The sequence below is a fragment of the Nomascus leucogenys genome, chromosome 12 (assembly GCF_006542625.1).
Source record: "Nomascus leucogenys isolate Asia chromosome 12, Asia_NLE_v1, whole genome shotgun sequence".
NCBI classification, from domain to species: domain Eukaryota; kingdom Metazoa; phylum Chordata; class Mammalia; order Primates; family Hylobatidae; genus Nomascus; species Nomascus leucogenys.
In genome coordinates this window covers 39905207-39920055 of record NC_044392.1, presented here as the reverse complement: position 1 = coordinate 39920055, position 14849 = coordinate 39905207, and the positions used below count along the sequence as shown (strand labels likewise).

Below are 14849 nucleotides of genomic sequence, written 5' to 3'. Positions count from 1 at the left end.
GAGCTGAGATCGCACCACTGCACTCCAGCCTGGGCGACAGAGCAAGACTCCATCTCAAAAAGAAAAAAAAATGATGACGATGATGATTGGATCTCTTTTTTATCTCTTTTCTGAGTGTCATATCCCAGTCTCCAGCCAGCCCAGCCAATGATGACATTTACTTTTCTCCAAACTGTCCCTCCTCCTTTGTTCCCCATCTTGGTGAATGAAATCGTCATCCACTCAATCACTCAAACTAGAAATAAAGTTATCTTTTATTCCTCCCTCTTTCCTCTCCCATATCTATTTGGTCGCAAAGCCTCCACCCTTCTGCCTTTTTAATCGCTCTTAAACACATTCCCTTCCTCTGTGTTTCCTCTACCGGCACCCTTCATTCCTTGACTCAATTATTGCCTTAATCTCTTAACCAGACAAGGTTGTTTTCTAAAATACAGATCAAGTGGTATTATTCTGCTGCTTAAACTTCTTTAACAGTCTGCATGATCTTTAGGAAAAATTTAAAACTTCTTAGCAAGGCATACGTTCCCCTTATGGTCTGGTCATGCCTATCTTTCCAGTGTCCTGAAAGCAACTGTGAACACCATCTGCATCATCCTTCTTTCTCTCTTTTCCAGCAACACATTTACACTTCTATGGGGCTTTCTGGCTTTTGTGCCTTTGAAGATGTTGGTCCTTCTGGTCAGAACTTCTTTCCTCGTCTCCCTCCTTTTTCCCTGACAAATTACCACTCGTCCTTCAAGATGCAGATGAAGCATCACCTCCTCTGGGAGGCCATCCCTAATTACCCCCCTTCCATTAGGATTGGATGCCTCCATGTGCTCCCTTAGTACACCGCCCTTGCCTCTACTATAACACTAATTAGGCTATTTACTTACTTTCACTCTACAATTTCACCAAGTTCCTTGAGGGCAAAGACTGTCGTACATCTTTATATCCTCAGCATCTACAGTTGTGCCTTATTTTACTTAGCATAATGTCCTCAAAGTTTTCATTGTTTTTGAGATGGGGTCTTGCTCTGTCACCCAGGCTGGAGTGCAGTGATGCGATCTCAGCACATTGCAACCTCCACCTCCCGGGTTCAAGGGATTCTCCTGCCTCAGCCTCCCGAGTACCTGGATTACAGGCATGCACCACCATGCCCAGCTAATGTTTTTGCTTTCATTTTTGTTTTTTAGGACGGAGTCTCGCTCTGTTGCCCATGCTGGAGTGCAGTGGCATGAGTTCAAGGGGGTTCAAGCGATTCTCCTGCCTCACCCTCCCAAGTAGCTAGGATTACAGGCGCCTGCCACCATGCCTGGCTAATTTTTGTATTTTTAGTAGAGATGGGGTTTCACCATGTTGGCCAGGCTGGTCTTGAACTACGGACCTCAGGTAATCCACCCGCCTCGGCCTCCCAAAGTGCTGGGATTACAGGTGTGAGCCACCGGGCCCCGCCTGTTTTTTTTTTTTTTTTTTTTTTTTTTTTTTTTTTTTTTTTGTATTTTTAGTACAGACAGGTTTTCGCCATGTTGGCAAGGCTGGTGTCAAACTACTAACCTCAGGTCATCTGCCAGCCTCAGCCCCACAAAGTGCTGGGATTACAGGCATGAGCCACTGCGCCCGACCTCAAAGAAAATCTATGTTGTAGCATGTGACAGAATTTCCCTCTTTTTATATGGCTGAATAATAGTTCGTCATGTGCATATACCACATTTATTTCCTTCCTTCCTTCCTTCCTTCCTTCCTTCCTTCCTTCTTTCTTTCTTTCTTGGAGACACAGTCTCTCTCCATCCCCTAGGCTGGAGTGCAGTGGCATGATCTTGGCTCACTGCAACCTCCATCTCCCAGGTTCAAGCGAGTCTCCTGCCTCAGCCTCCTGAGTACCTAGGATTACAGGCGCCCACCACCATACCCAGCTGACTTTTGTATTTTTAGTAGAGATAGGGTTTTGCCATGTTGGCCAAGCTGGTCTTGAATTCCTGGCCTCAGGTGATCCACCTGCCTTGGCCTTCCAAAGTGCTGGGATTACAGACGTGAGCCACCGCGTCCCGCCCATACCACATTTTCTTTATCCACTAATCCATGATGGACATTTGGGTTACTTCTACCTTTTTGCTATTGTGAATAATGTTGCCATAAATACGGGTGTGCAAATATCTTTAAGATCCCACTTTCAATTCTTTTGGCTGTACAACCTAGAAGTGAGATTGCTGGATCATGTGGTAATTCTATTTTTAATCTTTTGAGGAAACTCCATACTGTTTTCCCTAGTGGCTGCACCATTTTACATTCCCTTCAGCAACGCATAAGGGTTCCAATTTTTCCACATCCTTGCTAACACTTATTTTCTGTGCTTGAAAAAAATACTAGCCATCCTAATGGGTGTAAGATGATATTATCATTGTAGTTTTGATTTGCATTTCTCTAATATTAGCAATTTGAGCATCTTTTCCTATGCTTTTTGGCCGCTTGTATATCTTCTTTGGAGGAATGTCGATTCAGGTCGTTTGCCCAGTTTTTTGAAAATTCGGTTACTTGTTTTTCTGCTGTCGAGTTGTAGGAGTTTTTTTTATATGTTCTGCATATTAACGTATCAGATATATGCTTTGCAATTATTTTTTCCCATTCTATACAAATTGCTTTTCACTCTATTGACTGTTTTCCTTGATATGCAGACACTTTAAAGTTTGATATAGTCCCATTTGTCTATTTTCGCTTTTGTTGCCTGTGCTTTTTGTATTTTATCCAAGAAATTGAAGGAGAAGAAAAGGAAAAATCAGTTAGGTAGACAGCTAAGGCTAGCCGTTGGAGAAGGAGCCTGCCTGAAAAATCACAGCTACAAACAAAATAGAGCAGCTTAGGCAAAACTCAGGCTGCACCTGCACAGATAAGCAGGTAGGGTCTGGCACAGATGCTTTTCATTCTTTGTGTGATTGGCGAGCTCCCAGGAAAAACTTTCCTCCCTTTTCAGGCATATACACAGTGGGCTCTGTGGGAACTTGCACAGGGAGGAGGGGGGCTTACCTAAAACAAACCTACAGTGATACAAACAAGAGAAGCCATGCTTTGTGCTTGCCTAGAGACATACCCACATCGGCAGAAGATAAGAGAAGTTGCACAGACAGCTTTATTCATAAGAGAAGTTACTCAAACAGCTATAGAGATGAGAGGAGTTTCTTATAATAGGTTTTGAATTCAACTGTAAAAATGGCACCCCACTTGGGCTCCCCTCTCTGCTGTGGAGAGCTTTCTTCTTTTGCTTATTAAACTTTTGCTTCAACCTCACTCTTCGTGCCCACGTTCCTTAATTTTCTCGGTCGTGAGACAACAAGTTCGGATAACACCTTAGACAATGAGACCATTGACCCTTACCTACTTCAACATTTTTATCAAATCCAAGGCCATGCAGCTTTCCCCCTAAGTTTTCTACTAAGAATGTTATATTTTTAGGTCTTTAATCTATTTGGAGTTATTTTTTGTATATGGTCAAAGGTAAAGGTCCATCTTCATTCTTTTGCATGTGGATATCTAGTTTTTCCCAACACTGTTGAGGAGATTGTCCTTTTTCCATTGTGTGGTCTTGGCACTCTTTTTGAAGATTATTCTAACATATATGCAATGTTGCAAGTGATCAGCAGCTTTCTGGGCTGGTGACACGGGTGGCAGGAAGAATTTACCAACACAGTTGTAGGTAAAGAAAGGCAGGCTTATTAGATAAAGTATGAAAATACATTGCAAGGGTGCAACAGGCAGGTCAGCAAGAGAGAAGCTGACTGCTAGGAAACAAAGGTTTGCTGGGGATTTTGTAGAATGGTGCTTATGTTGTGGGCAGAAGAGGGCTTTGTGCAGTACTAATAATGCCAAGGTTGCAATGAACTAATTTCCATTTTTCTATCAGCTGAGGGTCTGGTGATGGCTGGGCACAGGCAGATTGTGAGTTATTTGCACAGCAGGGCTATGTGTCCTGGACCACGAAGAAAGGCAGACTTATGGCTTATCTGCTTTCTCCTTTTACTTCCCTTCGTCTAGCCAGCCTGACTCCTTTTCCCTAATTAGGACTCCACACGCAAGGGTTTGTTCTGCTCCAGAATAGAGACAGGTCGATGGATCTATCTTTATACCAGTACTATAGCTACTACTTCTTGACCAATTACAGCTTTAGTATCTCTCTCACCTGTCCTCCCTATACAAAAGATATATAAAAGATACTCATTGTACTGAGTACCTTCCTGCAGCATTCAGTCTGGAGCAAAGCCTGCTTCCTTAAACTCTTTCCAAAATCCCCAAATAAAAGCCCCAAATCTGTATAGGATCTTCCTAACATCCTCGTGCTGAGATGCCCTGAAATTCTCCATAGCTCATGACACTTGCTTAATTAAAGTTGGTTTCTGGTAGTCCTGACTGGAGGACATTGACTTACAAAAATATAGGATTAATATCTTCAAAATAAATAGACGGTAAACATCAACAAGGATTCACACCCCAATAATGAAATTGGGCAGAAAAAGGAAAAATAATCATAAGATGCAAAGTACAGATGGCTTTATAATATTGGAAAAAATTTGACTTCAAATGCATAAAAGGATGCTTCTGATTCAGCTGGTGCGACCTTTATTTCACATTTGAGTTCAGCTGTTCCTGATATCTCTTTCCTGAAAATTTCAATACTAAGAGCTCGAGAAACCCTGTATTTGGGGAAGCTTATCCTTTACCATCAACTTTGGGGGTGGGGGTCAGAGGGAACACGGGTGGAAAGGCCGCGCTGAATGGGGCCGAAGCTCCGCCCCTCAGCGATAAGTCCATATTCTTGCGGCCGACGTGGTCCTCCGAGGGAGCAGCTGAGCCGCTGAGGCTGGCGAAGGGGAAGGATGTTCTAGCCGGAGTCTACTCGATGGTAGCGCAGGGAGCCGCCTGGCCTCTGGGTGCGGCCATGTTGGACGCTCCGGGCCCGAGTCATGGCTGCGAGCTCGGCAACCCCAGCGCCAGCAGAGTCAGCTGCGCCGGGCAGATGCTGGAAGTGCAGCCAGGATTGTATCTCGGTGGGGCCGCGGCCGTCGCGGAGCCAGACCACTTGAGGGAAGCGGGCATCACGGCCGTGCTAACAGTGGACTCGGAGGAGCCCAGCTTCAAGGCGGGGCCTGGGGTCGAGGGTCTATGGCACCTCTTCGTGCCGGCGCTGGACAAACCCGAGACGGACCTGCTCAGCCATCTGGACCGGTGCGTGGCCTTCATCGGTCAGGCCCGCGCTGAGGGCCGTGCGGTGTTGGTGCACTGGTGAGTGGCCGGGTCAGGGGGTGACGTGCCCCGTCAAGCTTCCAGCCGGCCCCCGACGCCCTTTTCCTTCCGAGGCCCTCGGAAGGACATGAGCGCGGTCATGCCGCGTGAACCTCCTCCCGCTGCCTCCTGCAGGAGGCGTGTATCCAAGAGAGGAGGAGGCTGGAGGCGGGCACCTGGTGTGTGCAGGCTTTCATTCATTCATGCTTTAGTTGGTTCTTCCTACAGCAACAGAGGGCGGGGTAGGTATCATCTGATAAATGACAAATTACCTACATCCCAAGGAGTTTACAGCTCTGTTGGAGAAGCTAGACACCCTCCCCGATGATTGTAATGCAGATTAGGTTGCTTGGTGTCTTGTAAACGGGATTTACGAAGATTTAGTGTTAAATGTTTTTGTTTGGGATGGGTGGGGGGTGGTTGATGAAGAGGTGAATCGATTTGGATCTAAAGGATCCCTGGGCTTTGCCTAGGGAGGAGATGGTTGCAGCAAAGACAAAAAGAAAATGGGAATCCCGCAGGGCGCGGTGGCTCACGCCTGTAATCCCAGCATTTTGGGAGGCAGGAGGATCACGAGGTCAGGAGTTCGAGACCAGCCTGGCTAATATGGTGAAACCCGTCTCTACCAAAAATACAAAAATTAGCTGGGCGTGGTGGCGCTCACCTGTAGTCCCAGCTACTCGGGAGGCTGAGGCAGGAGAATCACTTGAACCTGGGAGGTGGAGGTTGCAGTGAGCAAAGGTCGTGCCACAGCAATGCGGCCTGGGCAACAGAGCGAGACTCCATTTCAAAAAAAAAGAAAATGGGTATCCCTAAGCAGTTCTTGGTTGGATTGGAGTATAATAACAATCGTTTAAATTTTTTTTTTTTTTTTTTGAGACGGAGTCTTGCTCTGTCACCCAGGCTGGAGTGCAGTGGCGCGATCTCGGCTCACTGCAAGCTCCGCCTCCCGGGTTCACGCCATTCTCCTGCCTCAGCCTCCGGAGTAGCTGGGACTACAGGCGCCCGCCACTGCGCCTGGCTAATTTTTTGTATTTTTAGTAGAGACGGGGTTTCACCATGGTCTCGATCTCCTGACCTCGTGATCCGCCCGCCTCGGCCTCCCAAAGTGCTGGGATTACAGGCGTGAGCCACCGCGCCCGGCCCAATCGTTTAAATTTATTGAGCACATAAAAGACAGAAGATAGTGACAGAATCGAAAGAAGTCAGGGACCAGGTTTTAAGGTCCCTGAATGCTAAGATGAAAGGAGATTGGATTTGTTTTTGTTTTGTTTTATTTGTTTTTATTTTGATACAGGGTCTTGCTCTGTCACCCAGTCTGCAGTGTAGTAGTGTAATTACAGCTCACTGCAGTCTCAAACTCCCAGGCTCAAATGATCCTCCCGCCTCAGCCTCCAGAGTAGCTGGGACTACAGGCACCACCACATCCGGCTAATTTTTTATAGAGGTGGGGTGTCACTTTGTTGCCCAGGCTGGTCTCCAACTCCCAGACTCAAGCAATCCTCTCACCTCGCCTCCCAAAGTGCTGGGATTTCAGGCCTAGGTCAGCCACTGTGTCTAGCCAGGAGTTTGGATTCGTTCTGAGCCATTTTAAAAATTTTAAAAATTACCGTTATTATTTTTGAATAGGTAATACATTCACATGGTTCAGAATTCAAAAGGAAAAAGGAATTATTATTTTGTACATTGATAATATTTCAGAGGCAATGGGCTTATTTGAGAAGTAGAAATGAAGTGGGCCTAAACTTTACTATTAATAGGGGGCTGGGTTTTGTGTGTTTTTTTTTAATTGTTGCTGTTTGCTGTTTTATTTTAAAGGTCTCTTTTTCAGTCATGCAGGAGTCAGTCGAAGTGTGGCCATAATAACTGCTTTTCTCATGAAGACTGACCAGCTTCCCTTTGAAAAAGCCTATGAAAAGCTCCAGATTCTCAAACCAGAGGCTAAGTGGGTTCTTTTTTTATAGTAATAATTATGCTTTTGTGATGTAATTTTAAGAAAATGAAACTTTATGTTTCTTTATCATTACAGGATGAATGAGGGGTTTGAGTGGCAACTGAAATTATACCAGGCAATGGGATGTGAAGTGGATACCTCTAGTGCAATTTATAAGCAATATCGTTTACAAAAGGTTACAGAGAAGTATCCAGGTAAGTAATAATTGCTAGTGTGTAATGGGCTTTCTAGATGTCATTTACTTTGGCATTGTATGCTTTACCTTACTTCCAGCAATCCCTGAGAAACTTGTTTATTTTTGAAACTGATTTAGCCAGAAATAACGTATTCAAAATCACATGGTTTATAAATGGCAGGGTCAGGATTTGAATTCAGGCAGCCTGTACCCAGAACCTAAGCACTTAAATCACTGTCCTCTCCTACCTTAGCCTGATTTCTCAACACTGGAATTTGATTTTTTTTTTTTTTAATTTTTGAGGTTAGCACTTGTTGCCTCAATTTGACATTAACTGAATTTATCTGAAAATGCAGAGTTGATTTTGACAAATAAATGCATTTTAATTATGTCATATAGAATTGCAGAATTTACCTCAAGAACTCTTTGCTGTTGACCCAACCACCATTTCACAAGGATTGAAAGATGAGGTTCTCTACAAGTGTAGAAAGTGCAGGTAAAATATTTTGTATCCTTTGGATATTTTATCTTGTCTCCGTAGCTGAAAAGTACTTAACGTTTTATTTTCTTAAATTTCTGTAGGAATATTTTGTTTAATTGAATAATATAGAAATTTTTAGTTCAGATATGTTTTCAGAAAGAATATAAATTCTTAAAAAGAGAAATAATCAGATTGTAAGGGTTATTGAAAATTTAAATAGCGTAATCAATGTTACATTATTTTGTTCTCTAAGCAATATTGCACATTTCGCTGGGTGCGGTGGCTCACGCCTGTAATCCCAGCACTTTGGGAGGCCGAGGCAGGCAGATCACCTGAGATTGGGAGTTTGAGACCAGCCTGGCCAACATGGTGAAACCCGGTCTCTATTGAAAATACAAAAATTAGTTGGGCATGGTGGCAGGTGCCTGTAATCCTAGCTACTCAGGAGGCTGAGGCAGGAGAATTGGTTGAACCCAGGAGGCGGAGGTTGCAGGGAACTGTGATCATGCCACTGCACTCTAGCATGGGCGACAGAGTGAGACTCTGTCTCAAAAAAAAAAAAAAAAAAAAGAAATACTGCACATTTCATCCATGTTTTCATCCTTTTGTAAGTCATTAATGTTTTTGTTTGTTTGTGGGTTGCAGGCGATCATTATTTCGAAGTTCTAGTATTCTGGATCACCATGAAGGAAGTGGACCTATAGCCTTTGCCCACAAGAGAATGACACCATCTTTCATGCTTACCACAGGGAGGCAAGCTCAATGTACATCTTATTTCATTGAACCTGTACAGTGGATGGAATCTGCTTTGTTGGGAGTGATGGATGGACAGGTGAGAAAACATTTTCTACAATTTTATTCTATCATCTATATTTTATTCCTTCTTGCATTTTAAGCTCTATTTTAAGTAGTGTTTTGCTCCATTTCTTAATTTCTTTATTTCTGAAGATTGTATCTTTCTAGTATAGATAAGACTATCAAAAATAAAATATTTTTCAAAAACCAGCTGATCCAACATAGTGAACTACTTCTGGTTGAGAACCCTGGTCTAAGTTAATAAATTTCCTTTAAGACTATTTATATTTTTTCAAATATAAGACTAACATTTATTTTTAAACTAATTAGAATGTATTGGCTGGGCACTCATGCCTCATTAGCTCATGCCTGTAATCTGAGCACTTTGGGAGGCTGAGGCAGGAGGATCGCTTGAGCCCAGGGTTTCGAGACCAGGTTGGGCAACATAGTGAGACCTTATCTCTATGAAAGAAAGCAAAAAATTTTTAATAAAAAAAAAAAAACAAAAGAAAAAATGTATTTAACAAAATTTGAACTTTGTAACAAGAGTAGGGTAAATCAGGGATTTTAAAATTAGGTTAAAAGTTTTGTCTTTCTTTTTCTCTGTTGGCTTCCTGTGTCTCGCTTTTTTTCTTATCTTTTAGGAAAGTGAAATTTAATATGTTTTGCTATGAGATTCTTTTTCATTTCCAGTTAAATAATGCAGCTCATCCTATTGCTCCTATAACCAGTGGGTAGGGAAAAAAAGAAAAAGAAAGAATGCAGTTCATGTGACATTTTACATAAAAAAGGGTTTAACTTGGTTGGAGTGTGCCATGACAGCCACATTTCTCCTTTAGGTTTACTTGATATTAATGTGAAGGTACTCTATAATAATAATCTTAATAACGATTTTGAAAGTTTGTATGGTTTGTATAAAAGTTTGTATAGTGGCTAGTTTATGAAACCCTTTCACTATATTATACCATTTGAAGAATGCCATAGCATTATAAAATAGGTGGAGCAGTTATATTCACATGTTGTGTATGAGGAAACTGCTTATGAGTAGTGTCTTGCCTAGAAAGTGGTACCATATGATCAAACTCACATTTTCAGATGATGCTGCTTTTTTTAAAAAAACAGCCTTATTATAGTATAATTCACATAACATACAATTTACCTATTTAAGGTGTACAGTTCAGTGGTTTTTAAAGTGTATTCACAGTGGTTTTTGCAACCATCTTGTATTAATCCATTTCCACACTGCCGTAAAGATAGTACGTGAGACTGGGTAATTTATAAAGGAAAGAGGTTTAATTGACTCATGGTTCTGCATGGCTGGGGAGGCCTCAGGAAACTTATTATCATGGCAGAAAGGAAAGCAGGTCTCTTCTTCACAAGATGGCAGGAGAGAGAAGCATGTGTGAAGGAGGAACTGTCAAACACTTATAAAACCATCGGATCTTATGAGTACTCATTCACTATCACCAGAACAGCATGGGGGAATCTGCCTCCATGATCCAGTCACCTCCCTTCCTCCACACGTGGGGATTACAATTTGAGATGAGATTTGGATGGGGACAGAGAACCAAACCATATCACATCACAATTCACATTCCCACTCTTCCCATTGTTTTTTTTTGAGACGGAGTTTCGCTCTTGTTGCCCAGGCTGGAAATGGCACAATCTCGGCTCACCGCAACCTCCGCCTCCCGGGTTTAAGTGATTCTCCTGCTTCAGCCTCCTGAGTAGCTGGGATTACAGGCATGCGCCACCATGCCCAACTAATTTTGTATTTTTAGTAGAGACAGGGTTTTTCCATGTTGGTCAGGCTGGTCTCGAACTCCTGACCTCAGGTAATCCACCCGCCTCAGCCTCCCAAAGTGCTGGGATTACAGGCATGAGCCACCACGCCCAGCCTCACTTCCCATTCTTGATGGTATTATTTGTAGCAGTTAGAGATTTTAATTTTGATGATATCTAATTTATCAGTTTTTCTTTTTTGTGACTTGTGATTCTGGCTTGCTAATTTTACTTAACCTGGGAAACACACACACACACACACACACACACACCCTCCAACCAAGTTAAATACATTTTTATGTAAGATTCTAAATCCTGTGCATACTTATTTGTATACATATTTGATTTTTTTTTGTAGAATATATACCTAGAAGTGGAATTCCTGGCTTGAAAAATGTATTTTAAATATTAGTGATATTCCAGGCCGATATTCAAAATGCCCATACAAATTTGGTTATCAGTAGCTGAATGCATGTACTCGTTACTCCATATCCTTGACGTAATAGATACTATAAAACTGGTAACATTTTGTTAATCTGTGGGGTAAAAAATGTTAATCCTAAAATGTTTAATTGGAATTTTATGAAAATAGTCATCAACCACCATCTTTATGTATTTACCAGCCATTTACAGTTTCCTTTTCTATAAATTGCTCTCATATTCCTAGGCCCATTTGCCTATGGGTTTTGTCTCTTTCTTATTCATTTGTGGGACCTCTATATATTCTAGATGTTAATAGTTCATCTAGTATATTGCAACTATTTTCTTCAGTCTATTGCTTATCAGATTTTTTATGTTTTGTCATATTAAAACGAAGGATATTTACATAATAAAATTTGTTAGTTTTTTTATTTATGGCTCCTGAATTTCTTTTTTTTGAGATGGAGTCTCGCTCTGTTGCCCAGGCTGGAGTACAGTGGCATGATCTTGGCTCACTGCAACCTCCACCTCCTGGGTTCAAATGATTCTCCTGCTTCAGCCTCCCAAGTAGCTGTGATTATAGGCACCTGCCACCATGCCCAACTAATTTTTGTGTTTTTAGTAGAGACGGAGTTTCACCATGTTGACCAGGCTGGTCTCGAACTCCTGACCTCAGGTGATCTGCCTGCCTCGGTCTCCCAAAGTGCTGGGAATTACAGGTAGGAGCCACGACACTCAGCCCGCTTCTGACTTTTATGTCTAGTTTTCTATAGCTCAAGATTAAAAATAAAAACTCTTACCTTATACTATGCACAAATCAAAGAGCTAAACATAAACATTAATGCTATAACTAACTACATTAGAAGAAAATGCTGTTGCCTTATTAGGCTTTTTTGATTTACCTATTTTCCTAGAATATCAGTTTGTCTTTAAATAGCTAAGAATCTGACTCATATGCTGTCAATACACACAGTTAGTATTATAGCATGAAAATCCTAACATGCTTTTCTGTACTTTAGCCATGATCATTTTCATCTGAAGTCCTAAATTACAAACTGATTTAAAAGCTATATATATATATATATATATATATATATGCCACATCCGTGAAACCTTCCTTAATCAAATCGCAAGCTTCACCTTTCTCCCTTCAATCTCCCTGAATACAACATTCTTTCTATGCGATAATTATAGTCTACTATCTATTACAGTGAATTTCCAATGCATTTTATCTCACTGATTAGATTATAAACTCAAGGTGGGGACCGTGTCTTGTTTTTATATCCTATATTGATTGCCAAAGATAATGATTACTTTTGTATAAAAGTGAATGAATAAAGTAACACATTTGCTCTATTTCAGCTTCTTTGCCCAAAATGCAGTGCCAAGTTGGGTTCCTTCAACTGGTATGGTGAACAGTGCTCTTGTGGTAGGTGGATAACACCTGCTTTTCAAATACATAAGAATAGAGTGGATGAAATGAAAATATTGCCTGTTTTCGGATCACAAACAAGAAAAATATGAACATGATATTTTATAGCTTGGGAAGAAACTTGCAGATGATATGTGTTGCCTTTGCTTCTTATCATTCATGGAAGATTGTTTATGCTGTCAACATTTCATTTGAAATGAGGGAAGATAAAATCACTTGATGTAACGTGGAAACTATGCTTTACATGGCAATCAAAGCCTTTTGATCATGTACTTTTTTTGATATTAAAATCTTTTATAACCAGATACTGTCTGCGTTTCATATATTTTTAAAAGTTCTGATTTTTGGAATGTTATATGATCTTAAGGTCTGTATAGACAAAATTATGTACAAAAATTTGAAACTATTATATTTAAATGGATATTCTTTTATTTCCAGACATATAAAGCAGATTTGTTTGGACATATTGTGGAATTATTTCACTTTCTTTCTTTTAAGGGACATTAGTAAACCCATACATGTCTGGATTTTTTTCTTGGAAACAGAAAGGCCATTAGTAAAACGCTGATTAAAATGCAATTTTCCTATTACTGTTCAGTAATCCCAATTATCTATATTTTTAGAAAAGTGTTTGAGATCCCTTTTGAAGTTATCTACATAAAGAAATATATAAATGTTAGATGTGTTTCTAATGATGAAGAAAACAAATGTAGAGTTACTATATATCAAGTCATTTTGTAGCCCAATATGTGAGTATTGGAAAAGGTAATACATCCAGATTAGTTTTTTAACCTGATATAGAGAAACTAGAATTATTTTACTCATTATTAATAATTACAATTGGACCTAATTAGATATTTGAACATTTACAAGAATCAGAAATAACTAATAAAGGCCAGGTGCAGTGGCTTATGCCTATGATCCCAGCACTTTGGGAGGCCAAGGCAGGCAGATCACTTGAGGTCAGGAGTTCAAGACCAGCCTGGCCAACATGGTGAAACCCTGTCTCTACTAAAAATCAAAAATCAGCCAGGCATGGTGGCACATGCCTGTAGTCCCAGCTGCTCAGGAGGCTACTCCCAAAAAAAGAATTAATAAAGAAAAATATTGTCCATAAACACCGTAGTGGGAGTAATTTTTAAATGCAAAAATACGTTGTGAATAATGATCCTCTTAAATGCCTAGCTCAGTTTTTTAAACGTATGAGAGTATTGTGGAAAATTCTTGAGAAAAATCTTAACATTGGACCTGAAGACTTTGGCAGTTTCCGTGTAATAATTTTTCTATTTTTTTTTTTGTTTTGTTTTGAGATGGAGTTTCATCATTGTTGCCCAGGCCGGAGTGGAATGGCATGATCTCGGTTCACTGCAACCTCCGCTGCCCAGGTTCAAGCAATTCTCCTGCCTCAGCCTCCCAAGTAGCTGGGGATTACAGGCGTGTGCCACCATGTCTCGCTAATTTTGTATTTTTAGTAGAGATGGGGTTTCCATATGTTGGCCAGGCTGGTCTCAAACTCCTGACCTCAAGTGATCCACCCACTTCGGCCTCCGAAAGTGCTGGGATTACAGGCGTGAGCCACCGCTCCCTGCCATAATTTTTTCTTTTGAGAAAAAAATTACTCCATTTGTTTTAGCTTTCATAAAATCTTACTTTTTTGCTTCATACTATTATTCTCTATTCATATATTATTCTTTAGAAAGTTTTAAAAACAGGTTGAGGAGGTCGGGTGTGGTGGCTCATGCCTGTCCCAGCACTTTGGAAGACAAAGGCGGGTGGATCATTTGAGGCCAGGAGTTCAAGACCAGCCTGGCCAATATGTGAAACACCCATCTCTATTTAAAAAAATAGTAACAGTTTGTGGCATATGAAATTACCCCTTTTGTAGGTAAAAAGTAGTTACATAGCTGCAGTTTAATATGACTCAATGCCTATCCATCATACACTGTTGATCAGATTATAAAATCAAATAGTATGGATCAAATGCAATTTTAATTAAGTTGTAAATTCACTAGTCATGCTCCCCACCATTTGCAGGGTTCCAACAATAGTACACATTGAGGCCTATATACTGTTTGTCTTGACTTTTAAAACATAAATTGGCCGGGTGCAATGGCTCACGCTTGTAATCCCAGCACTTTGGGAGGCCAAGGTGGGTGGATCACTGGAGGTCAGGAGTTTGAGACCAGCCTGGCCAACAGAGGGAAACCCCGTCTCTACTAAAAATATAAAATTAGCCAGGCATGGTGGTGGGCACCTGTAATCCCAGCTACTTGGGAGGCGGGGAGGCAGGAGAATTGCTTGAACCTAGGAGGCGGAGTTTGCGGTGAGCCGAGATCGCGCCACTGCACTCCAGCCTGGGTGACAGAGCAAGACTCTGTCTTAAAAAAATAAAATTATAAATCAAGCTATCTGTTAAATAAAATGTTTTATTCTATTATCTTGACAAATATACCTTCATAATGACCTGTCAGACCGGTTTGAATTTAGAATTCTCTGATTTTATAAGATTCCATGACAAAGCATGGCAATGCAGGGAGAGGTGGCCCCCGCCCACTGG

At 41.1% G+C, this 14849-nt stretch overlaps 1 protein-coding gene across 1 annotated transcript; it reads left to right on the top strand.

Annotated features, from left to right (window-relative positions):
* The first annotated feature begins 4881 nt into the window (after positions 1-4881).
* On the top strand, positions 4882-12597 carry DUSP12 (dual specificity phosphatase 12). Its single transcript, XM_003258774.4, has 6 exons — positions 4882-5253; positions 7085-7198; positions 7283-7401; positions 7782-7878; positions 8509-8695; positions 12223-12597. The coding sequence occupies exons 1-6, from the start codon at positions 4910-4912 to the stop codon at positions 12382-12384; spliced, it is 1023 nt and encodes a 340-aa protein (XP_003258822.3). The 5' UTR covers positions 4882-4909; the 3' UTR covers positions 12385-12597.
* Positions 12598-14849: the final 2252 nt, after the last annotated feature.

Bases quoted from the DNA above. Each gene is read 5' to 3' on its own strand.
- DUSP12 (XM_003258774.4), top strand. From the start codon at position 4,910: ATGTTGGACGCTCCGGGCCCGAGTCATGGCTGCGAGCTCGGCAACCCC. The intron at 7,199-7,282 runs GTGGGTTCTTTT...TTATCATTACAG, and splicing joins ATTCTCAAACCAGAGGCTAA to GATGAATGAGGGGTTTGAGT. The intron at 7,879-8,508 runs GTAAAATATTTT...TGTGGGTTGCAG, and splicing joins TACAAGTGTAGAAAGTGCAG to GCGATCATTATTTCGAAGTT.